The 19,526-nt window shown below is 41.3% G+C and overlaps 1 protein-coding gene and 1 long non-coding RNA gene across 4 annotated transcripts in view; both read right to left on the reverse strand.

Moving 5' to 3' along the window:
- The window catches only part of LOC309503310, a 76,457-nt gene that overhangs the window by 15,335 nt on the left and 41,596 nt on the right, over positions 1 to 19,526 (reverse strand). The gene's annotated exons all lie outside the window — the stretch shown is intronic.
- Positions 2,761 to 18,209, reverse strand: LOC309499253 (serine/threonine-protein kinase Nek1-like). Of its 3 annotated transcripts, none has more exons than XM_082170422.1 (9): positions 18,057 to 18,209; positions 10,851 to 10,975; positions 10,659 to 10,749; positions 10,321 to 10,427; positions 9,872 to 9,955; positions 9,732 to 9,799; positions 9,519 to 9,602; positions 8,150 to 8,204; positions 2,761 to 3,905 (listed from the first exon to the last, which is right to left on the reverse strand). In XM_082170422.1, exons 1-9 carry the CDS (start codon positions 18,139 to 18,141, stop codon positions 2,820 to 2,822), a joined length of 1,785 nt encoding a protein of 594 aa, XP_082026548.1. In that variant the 5' UTR covers positions 18,142 to 18,209; the 3' UTR covers positions 2,761 to 2,819. The 3 variants fall into 3 exon arrangements, with proteins under 3 accessions (XP_082026548.1, XP_082026550.1, XP_082026549.1); XM_082170423.1 differs by lacking the exon at positions 2,761 to 3,905 and adding an exon at positions 4,613 to 7,500; XM_082170424.1 differs by lacking the exon at positions 8,150 to 8,204 and having other exon boundaries at positions 3,718 to 3,905.

The following is a 19,526-nucleotide window of genomic DNA, read 5'->3' on the forward strand; positions in this document are numbered from 1 at the left end:
AACAAGGTTTACATACGTGACCAAGACGTTTTTAAAAAGGCACTTTGTAATGGTATCTGATAAAAAAGTTTAACTTAAATGAGCATTGTTAAAGGGGTGGTATAATGCCCTTTTCACAAGATGTAAAATAAATCTCTGTTGTCCCCAGAGTGTGTATGTGAAGTTTTAGATCAAAATACCCCACAGATATTTGTATATAGTATGTTAAAGTTTTGAGGGTGAGCAAAAACGCCTCGTTTTGTGTCTGTCCCTTTAAATGCAAATGAGATGCTGCTCCCGGCACAGGGGGCGGAGCTTCAACAGCTCTTGTCCTTAGCAACTTTGATTACCTCACACAGACATGCACTGAAAATTTCAAAAACTTTCAGCCTTTTATTTTCGAACCGGAGTCAGACAAAGATGGAGAGACTCAAGAAGAAGTGACAACATGTAGACATCATTTCTGAATGGTTAGTTGATGAACTTATGTAGCTTATGTGTAATTATCTTCTAGTCATTGATTAGCATATTCTGTCTTGATAATCTATAAATCATGTTCCGAGGGCGGAGTTTATGTAAATTCTAGGGTTGGTGATGTCACTAACCCGGGAGGAATGTGGTGTAGTCTCTACCAGCCATTTGTTGTAGTCCTTAAAAAGCGATTTCTGTAAAAGCAAATATCTCCCTTTGCTTTGAACTTTGAGCGTTGTAACTTTGCAGATGTTGTTTATGCTCAAACAGCAACATTACACACTAACTAAAGTTAGAAAAGTGAAATTATAATCAACCACCCCTTTAAATAATTTAGTAGTGGTTTAAAGAAGTACATTTTTGATGTATTGACTAATATGCTAAAGCACATGTGAAGGATTCAGTTCCAACTTAAGAGTGTCCAATAAATGTTAATATATTTTAAATGTGTTTATTGTATAATATATACAGTGTATACTCATATTCGGTGTCCATTTGGACTTGACATTTATTTTTCTTTAAACTCAAATACACTTGCTTATGAGAATATTTTCATATTCTGTGTAAATAAGAAGATTACATTTGGAATTATTTAGATACAGGTTTGAATTAAATTGATTTACCCACAAAAGACAACAATTATAAAACACCACAATAAGTGGCTACATATAAAACAAATAGTAATCCATTAATGCTAACTCGTAATCAAACCTACACCTTTATTTAATAGAAAACACTTGTGTGTGTATATATATTGTTTGATGGTGCATAACTCTAAACACCTTTAACCTTATTTTGATTATTCTCAGGTTAGGTTAAGTAAGTCAAATCTGTTGCTAAACAAACAAGTATTAGAATTTCCATACTTACAATATTTAGATCACAGAAGACTTCTCCGTGGTTACAGTAGTTCAGCTCAATCTTTTATATAGTATAGACTTGAAGCAGGCTGGTTCTTTTTTTTGTAATGATTATAATTATTTTTATTGTTTCAAAAATTAATATGTTTACATACTACAAACTAAAATAAAGAAAAGCATAAAATAAACAGTTCACAAGTTTCAACTGCAGGTGGCAGGCAAGGACAACTGAACTAAGGAGAGGCTGCTAGGGTATTACAGCGTCTGACGTTGACATATTACACTGTACATTTTATACTTCATATCACACCCCCTTATCACATATTCAATCACATATAGTCAACTTATCCAATCCAAGATCTTGATCTACTGTTATCTTTTTCAGTTCTTTCAAGAACTTCTTATAAAAAGCCTTCCATTCATTTGTTCTTCTCTTCCTGGCCCGGATCCTTTGTTGTCTCCTATACGCTTAGTCTGTAAGGGAACAGGTAATACTTTTCCATTTCTACATTGCTACAATACATGTTTTTCTACTACTTATTGTTATTACTACCTACTGTAGTTTATTCTTTCATTTATGCTTAACATTGAATATAGTACAGTTATTTCTTTCATGCATTATCATAATAAAAACTTTTACAAATACAAATTGTGTCTTTCTTAATAAACCAGATTCATAATAAAAACTTTTACAAAAACAAGCTGCAGTGTTTTTCTTAATACAACACTCTTTTTTACAAAGTTACAATTGGGGTTATATCACATATGAGCCTATACATATGAGGCATTAGTTATCACATAACAAATCACATATATTCCACTTACAAGGTTACAATTGTGGTTAATATAATATCAGCCTATATATGAGGCCTTATAAGAGAATAAATTGCATGTTTACTTAACAATATATATATATATATATATATATATATATATATATATATATATACCTATTTTTTTTTTTATTTTTTTTTTTTTTTATTCTGTCACCTGATGGAGTTTTGGTTACTTGCCACTGTCGCCTTTGGCTTGCTTATTTGGGGACATCTTTTCAACTATATTATTGATCTGCATACATTATCAGAACTGAAATGAGCTGGACGATGACATCACTGTTTTCTCCAGAGTGGCTATATATATATATAGATAAATGAACTAAATGATTGATAAACAAATTATTTTTACTACAGAAATGAATCAACTGACTTAAGCTGAAAAATGACACTATTTTCTTCTAGAGCTGTTGTACAGCCGAAAACAAACTTTGTTGCATAATTTTACTGCTATCACTGTAAAGCTGCTTTGAAACTCTGAAAATCTGTATTGTAAAAAAAAAAAAACGCTGTGTATATAAAGGTGACTTGATTTGATATAATCACAAGAACTCAAACTCATGAATTCTTGTTGTTCCTGAGCAACATATTAGATATTTAGATTGATTTCAAAAAAAAAAAAAAAATCCCCCTTGACTCAGTAGGATGTTGCCCGATTCTCTGACTGGAATCCTATCTATATGTTTATTTTTAAACTGTTTAAATCATTGTTTATTTCTCTGTCAACCCTGGACAATTCTATATAGTCTTTTAGTTCCTCTCTTGTTTTTTGTATTTCCTTCTGGACATTGCAAAGCTCTTTATGTGTTCTCCTCATCTCTGCAATGGATTTGAGGACACTGGATTTGACCTTTTCGGGATCATCTACTTTTCCCTGTCTCATCTGGTGAATGTCTACAGAATCCATCACTATGAAGGCGACATCAAGGAGGACTAGTAGTCCACTTAACACTCCTGAGACTGTTTCTGCCACAACTCGTCCTACTCTTGCAGTCTGAGTAGCAATTCTGCTAACGTTTGCCAACAGACCTAAATTCATGAGTTGTGTGGCACACAAAACATTTCTCCTGTCTAAATTGCATGATATTTGTACATTGTCAAAAGTTGAGTTCCCGAAAAAAACCCTGAACTTTGTGATTTTTCTCAGAACCATTCTCAGTGTGTTCAGTGGTGTGAGAATTGGTTCGCTTACAGATTTATACTTCTGCTGAATTTGTTCAAGGCTCTCTCTGAATGATTTTTGCTGTACAGTATTAGTAATGGTGGATGCAGCACCTGTTACTCCACCTGCAACTCCTACTCCAACACCAACACCGGTAACAATCAGAGACGCCCCAAGAGTGAATGGAGCCAAAATTAAACCAACTAATGCAGTGATTCCTCCAGCTGCTCCGATCACTGACCCTGACAGACTCCCCGCTGTGGCGCTGTAATGCGCAGACTCCATCGAATCCGTTATTCTGCCCCACTCACTAACTAAGACCTCAATGTCGTTATAGTGCTTGTTGTAAGCCTTATCGAAGGCGCTGATGGACTTCATGAAACTCTGTAGCAGTGCCTCTGGCATTCTGCTGTTTCGGTCTACTGCATCTGTCAGGAATGGTTTCGCTAGAATCTCTTCAGCTGAAGGTCTGTCTTTAGGGTCACGGCTAAGCATTTGTCTGATTAATTCCCGTAGTTCCTCTGAGTATCTCTCTGAGATGTGAGGGAGGTTTCCTGCCATGCTGACAGCGTGAAGTATGTTACGCTGCATGCTATCTGCCTGTGGAGAAAAATAATAAATACAAATAATTAAGAATCTGGTTTGTGTCAGTAGGGGTTGAAGAAAAAAAAAAAAAGAAATATAAAAGAGTTGGATATAATTGCAAGCAATTTATAAAAAAACTATAAAAAAAAACTGAATATCACGACAAACAGAACAACCACTGTAACAATAATGAGATCTGACAAAGAAAGGAACAAATATGCTAGATGTAAAGGATAATGTACATCTAGCCGGTTGTTATCTCAGAATAAACCTCCAAAAGGGTGATGAGGTCTTGATCAGGCTGAAGGGGGTTTATTCTGAGATAACAACCGGCTGGATGTAAATTATACCACTTATTACACAACTTGCCATGTAAGTAAATAATTAGACACAAAACATTGATTTGAAACATTTTATTAGCTCTTTAAAAGCAATGCTTCCGCAGAGAGAGTAGTTTCAGAGGCAAGTTCAAACTAGATGGACATTCAGGAGATATGGTACACAGTTATACCACTATGTGGCGAGCAGGGCGAGGCTGAAGGCCGTGAGAGAGCGGCGCGAGGCCGGTGACGTGATTACGCGACGCACCGGTCTCGTATCTCTCACGGAGGAGCAGAAGCATAAAAGGAGGAACGAAGACAGTGAAGATCGAGAGAGGACAGGCCTGGACTTGTGTTTTGTTTGTTTTATTATATGTGACAACAGTCGTCCGTGAGGGGCTGCTGTCTTTTACTTTCGTTTTGTATTTGTTTTATTTTGTTATTGAAATTGTTGAATGATCGCCGGTTCCTGCTTCCTTCTTTCCATAACTTCTGAACTGTGTTACGCTGGTGCCGAAACCCGGGAAGAAGGGGGAATGCGCTGTCAAAGAGCCCTCGCCGCTGTGGGGAATCCGCGGTGCCATCGAGCATGGTGAGCAGAGTCCGTCGCCATGGACACTCAAGGAGTGAGTAGTAGAGTAGCTGGAGTGAGTAGCCGGGGGGGCGGTCGAGCTCGCTGCCGGCCGCCTGGGTGCTGGAGGGGTGGCTGCCGTCCGTGAGGGAGCGGAGGAGTCGCCACTGTTCGCCGTGGGCCGGGTGTAGAGCGCAGGCTCGTGGGTACCCCCCGGCCTAATATCTGAACTGCGTTACACACTTATTACACAGCATTTCAACACATAAATAATTATGGAGATAAAGAGATATTGATTTCAGATTAAACTGTTTTAAAATCGTACCTGTTTGTCTCTTATAATCCAACAGTGTACAAAACAATAGACACAAAATGGCAACCACTGCGTTTCTATGAAACAAGAGACAACGAGTCCAAGATACTGGATGGCATAATTAAATATCTGTACACAAAATATTGATTTGACTGATTTTAACCGTGTTATTATCTTTTGTAAAAAAGAGGCTGCATTAACTTGTTTGGTACTCATATTGTACCACTAGATATTCATGTTTATACCGGTATTGTGCCTGTTATGTGCAATTCACTTTCACACAGTTGGTAAAGATATGTTTCATTGCACACTCTTCATATCACAGTCCTGCAAAGATGACAGAAAATTCACTCGGATTTACTGTCCTGCCAAAAACATGGATGCCTGGATGCTTCAGTGAATGAGATATTTTGCTAAATAAAATTATCTTGCCAGAAGTATTGCGCATAGCTTTAATATTTTAAATAGTTTATTTAAATCCTCTCCAATGGTTGAAAGGAGTAAACACTAGAGTAGAGTTGATTATTTTAGGAAAATAAATAAATAAATAAGATAGCCTGAGATGGCACTACATATTTTTCTGACAGGTAAGGGTCTACTTAGTCCCTAAACCCAACAAAAACAATACTTTCAAAATGGCACGTTTTCATAGAATGACTCAGCCGTTGCGCTTTTATGGCTAAAGGTTGCAGGCTTGTCATCTAGCTTTGACTAAACCCTCCAGGACTGAATGTGGACAATCCTGATCTAGACACTGGTGTGACACATGAGGGCAAATGAAAAACGATGGAAGCAAATTAATGAAGACAAGTAAACTTAACTGGCAACAGTACAAACACAACTTAAAACTCAGGGGTGAGTTTTGGACAAGTCTGTGAAAGAGGACAAGTCTGTGAAAGAGGACAAGAGTGTGTTAATTTTAGGGATGTGCCGAACGAGGCTTCTGAAGCAGTGAGGCTTTTACACCAAACTGCGTTGGTGCTTCAAAGCTTTTGACACAGTGCTCTACTTCGCCATCTGGTGGTCAATGATAATTCCAACACCAACTGTGTCATTCAGATGTTTTGTTCATTGGTATGTCACTGTAAGGTTTATTTGTATATGTAATAAACATATATGTCATTAGCAAGATGGCGGCGAGTGTGTGTGCAGCGATAGAGTTTCCAAATTTCAATGTATTTTGCACAATACAATGACAATAAAGACTTTTTGTTCTTCATTTTTACTCCATTCAAACTTGCGTCTTTTCACCTTCTAAATATGATGTTTAATAGTCCAACTAATTAGGCCTATGTGATTTTACATTGCAGCATTTTTTTTATTTTATTTTTGCAACACAAACATGAACATTGTTGAAAAAACACAAATGCACAAATACAAATACATATTTTTATTCAAGAATAATTCACAGAAATACGTTAAAAAAGCAGCATGTAGACATAAAGTCTATACATATAGACATGACCGATATAATTATAATATGGATAGCAGGTATGGGACAGCACAATCGATATGCTTGGTATTTGAGCCTGGCGTGACGTGTCAGTGAAGTTGTTTTGATACACTAGTTTCGATACACTAGTGTGTCGAAAACTCTAGACATGTGTCAAACTACATATCCCTAATTCATTTAACACTAGGGGTTTTGCTGAGTACCATGAAAAAGCACTGAGCTCTGGGTTTATAGATTATAAATATAACTGAAACAAACCCACTAGGTTATATTTTTGTAGTTAGCATTTGTAAAATGTATTTGTCACTGTTATGTTCTTTAGTTTCATTTCCATGGACTTTTAGTTAGTGTCTCTTCAGTCACATGTCTGCTTTGTTTTAAGTTCCCTCTACAATCTGTTTTTATGGACAATTATTCAATTATTATACTAGTCCTTTGTGGATGAGCCTCTGGTCTTGCATTTGCCAGCTTCGCCAAGTCGATCCTCCGGCTGCTGGTCCTATCACTCCACCTCGGCCCTTCAACCTGTCGGCTCCACGTTGGCTCCTCCCTCCCTCAGGCTCCACCGTGGTCAACTATCACCCTGCCTGCGCCACACACTCAAGAACCTTCCACATTTTACAACCTCGGACATTCTTCGCTGCGGCTACGCCTTGGTTGCCTGAACCGTATGACGCTCTGTCCTATTGGCTCTCTGTCTGCGCCTAGGGCTCTTCTGTCAATGGCTTCTTCTCCAACTGTCATCCCCTGGATGTCATCAGTCAAGACTCCATCATGCCTCCTCCCTCCGTCGACTCCGCCATGGGCTTGCATCTGTGCTCTGGTGTACCACCTGTCGACTCCTCCCATTATCACCTTCCTGGCACTTACCAACCATCATTGCCCCCCTGGTCCCCTCCAACAGCGCTTCCTTCTTCACCAGTCCTTCGTCCACCTCCAGAACCACCTCCGTTCTGTCACAGTTATGCTCTTTAGTTTCATTTTCACTGACTTTGTGTCTCTTCAGTCACGTCTCATTTGTTTTAAGATCTCGCCACAATCTGTTGTCATGGACACTGATCATTATCACACCTGCTAGTCCTGTAGTTCGTTATCTCTGTGAGTTTTGTTCCTCAGTTTGATCTGTTGAGGGTCCTGTATTTGTGCACAACCAGCCCGTTCTCATCCCAAGGCGTCATATACTGACGCTTTTGACATTTCGTCTACATCGAACGCACATGGCACCCTTTAGCGTCAATATGAGACGCAGATAGATATGGGCCAGAAGGCGCCTCCTATCGGTCTAACCCTAACCCTACCCCAGACCTAAACCTACCCATAACCGAACAAAGCTCTGTGCGTCTCATATTGATGCTAAAGGGTGCCATGTGCGTTCGATGTAGACGAAATGTCAAAAGCGTCAGTATATGACGCCCTAGGATGAGAATGCTTTGGCACAACACACTGTTTTGTGGAGTTTGCTGATTGTCAAGTCAAGTCTTTTCCCGTTTTGAGTTATTTAATACATGTTTTATTATTTAATCCTTTTGGCATTTCATCATCATCGGACTAAAAGCGCGACAGTAATATGGTGCTGTTTGGAAAAAATTAATAAATACTCACCCACACATCAAGCATGCAGAGATCATGGAGCAACCATCCCAATGACCATATGTCACTAAAACAGCCGATGCATGACAATGAAAATCAAGAAGTATGTGTACACTGTAAAACATGTTATGTGCTATCTATTTAAATAATGATAACAATACGACACATAATATTTTTGAGTGTTTTTTAAGGCTTGAGCCCTATTCAGACGATAATTGTTTCTCATGTGGATGTCTGTAAAAACACCTCAGTGATAAAACGTATGCATTCGGATGGCGATTTATTGACAGAGAAGGAGCGAGTTTTATGATCCTATGAACCCACAAACGCGCTTCTCACGTGGTCAGTCGCATGATTGCCTGCTGTAAATAAAATGTCATATCCTTGGAATAATATGAATAAATTCATATTTAATTTAATAATAGTATAATAATGTTCTATTTATTATTTAATTATTTAAATCTATTTTTATATTTGAAATGGTTTTCTGTCTTGCATTTTATCTCAAAGGGATGTAATTTAAAAAATATGGAAATTAGCGGAAACAAGTTAATGCAGCCTCTTATTTACATAAGATAATAATAAAACTGCTTGTTTTGTATTTTTAATGTTGAGTATAATAGTCTACATATTAGAAAATGTTATTGCTGCCACAATAACGGCCCATTTCAAACGTTAACGTGCTTTTTTCCTCTTTCTCCTTTTTGTTCGCTGACACGTAGCGGTGATACAGTTTTTTTCTTGTAAATACTTTCCAGCATTTCAGTAATAAAACTGTATATTTTTTAAATGCATGCAAATTACAGTGAAGTGTTCGGCAGTGATCAGAAATGATTTAAACAGTGAATTTTGCAGTGGTCTCTTAATCTAAACTCAGAGATGTGGATTTAACGGCAATTAAATCCCCACACGACCTTAACATTTGTCAATAAACAGTAGGTAATTCAGCCGGGGAGTTTTACACAGTCGGTGAGAGAGAAACACTGACATTCTGGATTCTGACAGCAATAAAATCACAGACTAACCATGTAAATGTTGAAAATACCTCACGACCCCATGAGAAACAATTACCGTCCGAAGAGTGCTTTTAATGGAATCTACCTGAATAATTTAGTCTATAACACAATGAATTTAATATTTTCAGTGAAATTTGCTTTTATATTTTATATTAGTAATTATCCTCGCACACCTGCAGGTAATGGATAATTGCGTAGAAGAATGGATAAAAATGCCTGATGAAGGTCATGGGAACAAAACGTTGCATCAAATAAAGAAATGTTGATACTTTTGCAAGCATTGATCAAGGATCAACCATCAAGGAAATGTATATTTTGATTACCATGCACATATCAATACTTTATATAGATTCAGTTACTCATACCTCTTGGAATTATATCTCCTCTGATAAACTTCTGGGCTGATGTAGGGCTTTGCTCCCACAAGTGAATTAGCATATTCATCAGCTCTGCAAAGGAAAAACAATGTCAAACCTATACCTCTCCAGGACTTTTGGTTTTGGCAAGAATTTTCATTTTGATCCATCACTAGTTCCCATTGCTGTTTTTTTTTTGTTTTAGTTTTTTTGGTTGTTTACCTTTCCAATGCTTTTGAGTTTCCAAAATCTCCTAGACTGATGTAACCATCTTCAGTCAGGAAGACATTCTACAATGACAACAGAAATCTCATAAGTCTCTGACTTTGTGATGTGATTTATTGAGCTTTATCAGTCCATACCTGAGGTTTAATATCTCTATGAAGAATGTTCTTCTCGTGTAGATGCTGCAGAGCCAGACAAATCTGAACCAGCCAGTCGAGGATCTACACACATGGAGAAATCCCAATGTGTGAGTCACTGAGTGTGTGTGTGTGTGGTCCTTTTTTGTGGTGACATTTTTCTCCATAACGTTTTTTTGATAAAAAAATGCATTTTTGTAAAAATGCGTAAAGTTATGTGTGATGGGTGGGTTTAGGGGTCGGGTTAGTGTAGGGGGTTTGTACAGTATAAAAAACCATTACGTCTATCTCCTCATAAAACATGAAAACTCAATATGTGTGTGTGTGTGTGTGTGTACTGTATGTGTGTATAATGTCCTCACAAGGATTGTATTTTTTGGGTCATAACATACTAAATCATGTTTTATGTGAGAGTGGTTTAAAGTTAAGAAAATAGAATAGAAACTCACCTGTTTTTCTTCAAAAAAACTTTCATTTTTCTGTTTTTCCATGATTTTTGAAAGGTCTCCTCCTTCACAATACTCCATCACAATATAAATGCGTCCCGCTTCTTTATCTACATAAATGAACATCCAGTCAGGAGAATGATTTAACTCTGACTGTATTAAAATAGCTTCATTTTCTGAGAGCTAATATTTGTTTTTGTTCAGTTAACTGCGTTATTCTTCTTCCGTCTCTAACTCTCTATCATGGTTAGTAGTTTTATTTAATTTTTCAGAAACACGATAAAAAACGACCAAATTTTGAATTTGCAACAAAGGAGCATTAGTGTAGAAAGAAAAAAAACCTTCAAATGAATCCAAATAAGAAACGATAAATCCAAACTGCAGCGTTTTCAGGATCTCAACTTCATTTTTGACAGAATCCAGTTCCTTCCCCTGAAAGAAAGAAGAAGAAGAAAAACCTTCCATTGAAGCGACACTGTTATTGAAGGAAAAAAGTTGTGAGTTATGTGGTCAATATTCAAGTAAGATCTTACATCTCTGGAGTTCATCTGTTTGACCACATAAAGATCTCCATCTGCGTCTTTCACCAGAAACGCTATTCCTGAAATCCCTCCTCCAAGCTGTTTCTCTATGGTGTATCCATGTTCTTGTAGCACTTCTATAATCCAGATTTACAATCATTTCTACAAAATACTGTAAGCACTAGAGATACGAGAAACAAAGCTTTTACAAACGTTGAATCAGCTGAACCATTTGCTCCGCAACATGACCCTTTTTTCTGTGAAGTGCTCAAAACACCACAAACTGACTCTCAGAACTGTGTGAATGCAATGAAAACTCAGTCCAAACATGCAAAAAACACCTTTTACAAAATGATTGCAGATATTTTCTTGAATGTATAATCTATTAAAGGGTTAGATCACCCAAGAATGCAGTTTCTGTCATTAATTCCTCTCCCTCGTGTCGTTCCACATCCGTAAGATATTTTTAGTGAAATCTGAGAGTTTCTGTCCCTCCATTGACATATTACGCAACTACCACATATGATAGACATCATTAAAGTAGTCCATGGGACTCCAATGCTTTAACCTCTACTTTATGAAGCGACGCTAGTGCCTTGTATGCAAAAAAAAAATCATAATTTACCACTTTATTTAAGAAAATAGTGATCTGCTCATGCACATGCGTGAGTGTTCACGAGAGAGATGACACTGTGAACACACTTTGGATAATATTATTTTATAAATAAAGTGGTAAATTATAATTTTTTTGTGCAAACAAAGCACTCACAATTACAAAAAAAATACTTTAATGATGTCTCCTCGCGTTCTGGATATTGAAAGTGGTAGTTGCGCAAACTGTCAATGGAGGGACAGAAACTCTCAGATTTCATTAAAAATATCTTCATTTGTGTTCAGAAGATAAACGAAGGTGTGGGAACGACACGAGGAAGAGTAATTAATGACAAAACTTTAATTTTTAGGTGAACTAACCCTTTAAATGTAATCTACATGAAATACTATTACTATTATATTTTCCTGTATAATTATCTAGTTCATGTATTTGTGTGGTTTGTTTCTTGTGTTTATGGAGCCTAGTTTACTAATAAGAGACAATTAACTATTCGTTCACACTGTCACTCCAAATCTGATTACCGTATTTTCCGGACTATAAGTCGCTTCGGAGTATAAATCGCATCAGTCAAAAAATGCGTCATGAAGAGGAAAAAAACATATATAAGTCACACTGGACTATAAGTCGCATTTATTTAGAAATTTATTTCACAAAATCCAAGACCAAGAACAGACATTTAATCTGGAAAGGCAAGTTATTCAACTACACAGAACAACAGGCTGAATAGGTGTCCGGTATGTTAACGCAACACATTAACAGTTCTTCAGCTACACAATAGCATAAAGAACATATACCTAGGAGGCTGAATAGGCTAAATTAACATAAGCCAGCGAGTCCAACAAGCAAGTTACCAGTAAACAAGTTCACCAAGCTCCCGCGATCTCATTCCACATCATTTTCTTCATCCTTGGTGTCGCTTTTGAACAACTCCGCCAACTAGAGCGCCCTCTCGCGGCTGTAGACGGTAATGTTTGCTCTTGGTTCATCTCAGTCTGAATTAATTTTTATATATAAGTCGCACCTGAATATAAGTCGCAGGACCAGCCAAACTATGAAAAAAAGTGTGACTTATAGTCCGGAAAATACGGTATTTGTGTATTCAATTTGCATGTTGTGGCGAGGGGGGCGTGGTTTTGCGAAGTCTGTAGCAGGAGAGAAAGGAGGGGGCTGATCGGTGAGTAAGTAGGTCAAGTGCAAAATGAGGAACACCTGTGTCTGATTGCAGTGATTGGCATGGAGAGACCGGTTATAAGCCAGCATGCGGGAGGAGATGGGAGAGAGAGTTGGACTGGAACCTCACCTGTACGCTGTGTTTGAATGAAAGTTGTGATTGTTATTTGTCCTCTTTGTTATTACTGTGCGTGGCACGGTGAATGCGCTACGTGCGCCTCTTTTGTTTATTTGTTTCTTTTTATTTTGCAATTAAAGTGAGTGTTTCAGTCACGCCGACCCCTGTCTTCTTCCTTCCTTGCAATACAACATTGAACCCCGTTACACTGGTGCCGAAACCCGGGAAGGAAGAAGATCGCCGCCATGCAGACTCCGCCAGGTACACCATTTGCGGACATCATCCAATCGCTCGCTGGTCTTCACCAGGAACAACATCAACATCTGCTGGCCATAAAGGAGGAGCAGGACAAACGGTTCGAGGCGCTCCTCCGAGGCCAGCATGAAGACCGCGAGCTGTTCCGGAGCTGGATAGACCGGGAGGTTAGGGCCGTCCCCCCATCGGACAAAGACTCGTCCTCGCCGATACCTCTCAACAAGATGGGCCCCGAGGATGATCCGGAGGCATTTCTGGAACTGTTTGAGAGGTCGGCTGAGGACCGGGGATGGCCCTCGACGGACTGGCCAATGCGGCTGATACCCCTGCTGTCCGGAGAGGCGCAGGTGGCCGCACACCAACTGCCAGTCCAGAATCTCCTGGTCTATCAGGATTTAAAGCGGGCCATTCTCCAGCGGGTTGGCCGGACTCCGGAACAACACCGCCAGAGGTTCAGGACGTTGAACCTCGAGGAGTCTGGCCGACCCTTCATCATGGCCCAACAGCTCCGGGACTCGTGCCGCAAGTGGCTGATGGCCGACGGAAGCGACGTCGAGGAAGTCATCGATCGTGTGGTGCTGGAGCAGTTCGTGGCGCGGTTGCCAACAAAGACCGCGCAGTGGGTCCAGTGCCACCGCCCGACGTCGCTGAACCAGGCCATCCAGCTGGCGGAGGACCAAATGGTGGCGTGCCCGGGGGTCGGCGAACCCCTGCCATCTGCTTCTCTCTCTCTTTCTCTCTCTACCCCCCCCCCTAAGCCCTCTCCCCTTCCCAGGTACCGGGTGAATCTGCCGCCGCGGCCGGCTCCAAGGTGGAGGACAGGGGGTGCTGCGGAGCCGGTATCTGCCCCCAGGCCTCTTCCCCGGGGAGGGGGCCCATCGAGGGGGGGATTCTCTCCCCAGGCTGCGCTACCTCTCTCTCCACGCCAATCCCTTGACCCGCTTCCTGCCACTGGAGCGGCGGGGAGGTCCGGGCCGGCTTGTTGGCGCTGCGGGGACCCGAGTCATTTTATCGATCGGTGTCCGGTGATGGAGGTGGGGACGCTGATCCGGGTCCCCGATGCGCCGCAAGCTGCCCCCGATCAAGCTGGCCTGTACCAAATACCCGTGAGTATAAAGGGGGGTACTTTTCAGGCTCTGGTGGATTCAGGCTGTAACCAAACCTCTATACACCAAAGCCTGATTCAACCTAAGGCATTGGATAATGGCCGCATGGTTAAGGTACGGTGTGTGCACGGGGAAGTGGTGAATTATCCGTTAATGCCTGTGGATATTCAATTTAGGGGACAAAAGCATAGTGTGGAGGTGGCGATTAACCCGCATCTCCGGCATCCGCTGATTTTGGGGACGGATTGGCCAGCGTTTAATGAATTATTGGGTCATTTATGTGCGGATGCTTCTTGGGTAGAAAAAGATAAAAGGAAGGTGGCGACTGCTCAGTTGGGAGAAGCTGATCCGGAACCTCTGGGTACTGGTTCAGGGGAACAGAGCGCACTGGAGAGAACCATTCTCTCAGAGCGCGATGATTTTCCCCTGGAACAGTCCCAGGATGACACGCTGAAACATGCCTTTGATCAGGTTCGCTCTATCGACGGCCAGCTTCTCCACCCAGACCAACCGCTCACCTATCCGTATTTTACAATTATAAAAGATAAGTTGTATCGGGTGACCCAAGATGCCCAATCAAAGCAGGATACAACTCAGTTGTTGGTACCCAAAAGCCGTCGGGAAATGCTTTTCCAGGCGGCTCATTCTAATCCAATGGCCGGGCATTTAGGACAAACAACGACACTAAACCGTCTCATGGCCCGATTCTTTTGGCCGGGCATTCACGAGAATGTACGCAAGTGGTGTGCGTCTTGTCGGGAATGTCAGCTGGTGAATCCACCGGCCAACCCAAAAGCACCATTGTGCCCTATTCCGTTGATGCAGGTCCCCTTCGAACGAATTGGTATGGACCTCATCGGGCCATTAGAACGGTCAGCACGGGGACATCGCTTTGCTTTAGTCCTGGTGGACTACGCAACGCGATATCCTGAAGCAGTCCCGCTTCGCAATATTTCCGCAAATAGCGTGGCGAGCGCTCTGTTTCAACTAATCTCCCGGGTGGGAATCCCGAAAGAGATTCTCACCGATCAAGGCACGGCGTTTATGTCACGAACGATACGCGAACTTTACGAATTATTGGGCATTAAATCGATCCGGACCAGTGTCTATCACCCACAAACAGACGGGCTGGTCGAACGATTTAACCGCACTTTGAAATCCATGATTCGAAAGTTTGTACAAGAAGACGCCAAAAATTGGGATCGGTGGTTAGAACCCCTCTTGTTCGCTGTACGGGAGGTCCCTCAAGCCTCCACGGGGTTTTCCCCCTTCGAGCTTCTCTATGGGCGTCAGCCCCGCGGGGTGTTAGATGTCCTTAGGGAAACTTGGGAGGACGGACCTTCAGCTAGTAAAAATGAAATTCAGTATGTCCTGGACCTGAGAACAAAACTCCACACTTTGGGGCGGCTGTCACGGGAGAATTTGTTACAGGCTCAGGACAAGCAAAGTCGGCTGTACAACAGGGGGGCTAGACTGCGTCAATTTACACCGGGAGAGAAAGGGCTTGTATTACTTCCTACCTCTAGCTCAAAATTACTCGCAAAGTGGCAAGGACCTTTTGAGGTTACACGGCGAATTGGAGATCTTGACTATGAGGTAATACGAACAGATAGGGGCGGGGCACATCAAATTTACCACCTCAACCTGCTTAAAAAATGGTCTGAGGTGGAATCAGTGATGCTGGCGATGGTAGTGAGTGGAGAGGAGGATCTCGGTCCAGAGGCGAATGTCAAAACAAAATCTCTCGCCCTGGCCGCTGGGGGAGACCACCTCTCACCATCCCAACTCACTGATGTGCGTAATTTACAAGCAGATTTTGCTGATGTGTTCTCGCCCCTGCCTGGTCGGACGGACCTCATTCAACACCACGTTGAGACAGAGCCGGGCGTGGTGGTTCGCAGCCGGCCGTATCGACTGCCAGAGCACAAAAAGAAAGTTGTGCAAAGCGAATTAGAGGCGATGCTAGAGTTGGGAGTAATAGAAGAATCTAGCAGTGACTGGGCGAGCCCGATAGTTTTAGTTCCTAAAACGGACGGCTCGATCCGGTTCTGTGTAGATTACAGGAAGGTGAATGCTGTGTCGAAGTTCGACGCTTATCCAATGCCAAGGGTTGACGAATTGCTTGATCGGCTGGGTACTGCTCGTTTTTATTCGACATTGGACTTAACCAAGGGATATTGGCAGATCCCCTTATCTCCCTTATCCAAAGAAAAAACAGCTTTCACCACGCCGTTCGGGTTACACCAATTTGTCACTCTTCCTTTCGGGTTGTTCGGGGCTCCGGCAACGTTTCAGCGTCTGATGGACAGGATTCTCCGACCGCACGCTGCATATGCCGCTGCCTACTTGGATGATATCATCATCTATAGTGGTGACTGGCAGCGTCATATGCAGCAGGTGCGGGCTGTCCTGAAGACGTTGAGACGGGCGGGGCTCACGGCCAACCCGAAGAAGTGTGCAATTGGGCGGGTGGAAGTAAGGTATCTGGGCTTCCACTTGGGTCATGGACAAGTGCGTCCCCAAATTGATAAGACGGCAGCGGTTGCGACTTGTCCGAGACCTAAGACCAAAAAGGAGGTTAGACAGTTCCTGGGGCTGGCGGGTTATTACAGAAGGTTTGTGCCTAATTATTCGGACCTCGCCAGCCCGCTGACTGATCTAACTAAAAAGGAGGTACCAGATACGGTTCAATGGACGGAGCAGTGTCAGCGGGCTTTTACCCAGATAAAGGCTGCTTTATGTGGTGGACCGCTCTTACATGCCCCTGACTTTTCTCTCCCTTTCATCCTACAGACCGACGCGTCGGACAGGGGGATGGGCGCGGTCCTGTCCCAGGAGGTGGAGGGTGAGGAGCGGCCGGTGCTGTACATCAGTCGAAAGCTCTCTAAGAGAGAGACGGTGTACAGCACCATAGAGAAGGAGTGTTTGGCCATCAGATGGGCCGTTCTCACCCTCCGCTATTACCTCCTGGGACGGGAGTTCACCCTCTGTTCGGACCACGCTCCCCTGCAGTGGCTCCACCGCATGAAGGATACCAACGCGCGGATCACTCGTTGGTATCTCGCTTTACAGCCGTTTAAGTTCCAGGTGATCCACAGGCCGGGTGTACAGATGGCTGTGGCTGACTTCCTCTCCAGGAGGAGGGGGGGGGAGGCTGCAGGCCGGATGGCTCCCCGGCCTGAGTCGGGCGGTGGGGGTATGTGGCGAGGGGGGCGTGGTTTTGCGAAGTCTGTAGCAGGAGAGAAAGGAGGGGGCTGATCGGTGAGTAAGTAGGTCAAGTGCAAAATGAGGAACACCTGTGTCTGATTGCAGTGATTGGCATGGAGAGACCGGTTATAAGCCAGCATGCGGGAGGAGATGGGAGAGAGAGTTGGACTGGAACCTCACCTGTACGCTGTGTTTGAATGAAAGTTGTGATTGTTATTTGTCCTCTTTGTTATTACTGTGCGTGGCACGGTGAATGCGCTACGTGCGCCTCTTTTGTTTATTTGTTTCTTTTTATTTTGCAATTAAAGTGAGTGTTTCAGTCACGCCGACCCCTGTCTTCTTCCTTCCTTGCAATACAACATTGAACCCCGTTACACATGTGATCTACACGACTGACCTTCCACACTGTGTGAATTAGTAACGTTTAGTGTGTCCCGTGGAACTTTTTCATTTCTGGAATTGGTTTCTATGGCATTGGCATTGCGTTACACTGAACAAAGATTGTGTATTTGTGTAGCACTACACTGGACTGAATGTCTAATGAGACACACAAAAGTATAGGTTGTCATACCTGTAAGTTATCAGAAATTTGTGGAAATATAGTCCAATTTTCAAAAATGAAAAAAATTAGACGCAGTTATCAGTCCTCGCCTGACTCTGGTCTACCATTGCCATCAGATTGTGGTTTCTAAGAACGATTTGATGATTATTCTGCATATGCTCATACTGTGTGTGATATTTGTACTCACTCGTCACGCCAGGAGAAACGTTCATGCTGTGATCTGAGGAACTGCTGACAGCACTGGCGTCTGAGAGTCTGTGATACTCATCCATATTTAGGGGGAAACATACTGAATATTAATGAAGTATCTATGATATTTACATTTCAAATATTACTGACCGGGAGCTTTTAGTGTTCATAATATAGTGCAACTGTGAGATCTGCTTATGAATCTTAATTCTGTCATATCTTGTTATTAAATGGACAAAACGTTAAGTGTGTTTTATTCCTCCTGGTATTTTAGCATTTGTAAACAAGAACAAGGAGAAAGATCAGTAATTTTAGTATTGGTATGCTTGTATGTTAAGAACGTTTAAGCGCTTCAAAAGTGAGTTTACTGCATATTTCATCACCAATTAATTATGTCACCATGGCATTTTTGTCAAAATTGAAATTCAAAACAAATTATTAAAAAAAGAGGAGTGGAGTAGTGTTTTTTTTTTGGGGGGGGGGGGGGGGGGGGGGGGTTTAAATGAGGGAAAAGGGAGATGTATTCATATTTTTTTATTCATGTAATTTCTCTTTCACACCACCAGAGGACGCATTCACCAGAGGAATTTCGTTCTTACTGACCGCCAGAGGCAGTGCTTCCCAGTGACTATTATCTCTCTTGCTCATGCACAGGTCCAGTCTAATAACAACAAAGTCATCCAGTTCCTTAAAGAATTTGAAAATTACTTTTCTACTATTTAGTCTAGTACTAATGGAAAAGCTATTAAGACTGTTCATTTGTGTACTGTCTTCAAAATTTTTGATTGATTCAAAGGTCTTGTATTTTTGTGAATGTTTTATTATTATTATTATTACTACTACTATTATTTATTATTATTACTATTATTATTATTTATGTGTTTTCTTTGCTCCTCTGGCTCCAAAATGTATGTTGTATTGTTTTGTAAAAAAAAAAAAAAAAAAAAAAAAAAGTGGAGGAGAATCTACGAATATTGTTTGTTAGGATTTAAACACTTCGAAATGGACCATATTCATAAAAATAATTTTTGTGTATGCACAATTTGCAACCCGAACATGACCGCCGCAAACATGACCGCCGGAATAGGTATGTAAATGTCTCTAGTGGATAATTTTTCTAAATATTTAGAGATTATGAAGATATTTGATGTTGATTTATCTTACATAAAATAGACTGTTTTTCTTCAAATATCTTGTAGTTTTGCGATGTTGTGTGGTACAATCTGGCTAATTTCTTGAATTTTGTGTCAAGCAAAGTGAACGAAATGAGTCTCGAATTAAATTTAGTGTGTAATATATGCTTTCTATGTAGAAAGTATTCACAGAAGTTAGTGACAAAACATCATGCCATCCAAAAACATTATCAAAAAAAACATACATAAATATAAATAGCAATGTCATTACTAAAATATATAACACAAGTATTAATAAATAATACTAAAATAACACTGGACTAATTAAGCTATTC

The sequence above is a fragment of the Leuciscus leuciscus genome, assembly GCF_965113295.1.
Source record: "Leuciscus leuciscus genome assembly, chromosome: 1".
In the NCBI taxonomy this organism is placed as follows: Eukaryota; Metazoa; Chordata; class Actinopteri; order Cypriniformes; family Leuciscidae; genus Leuciscus; species Leuciscus leuciscus.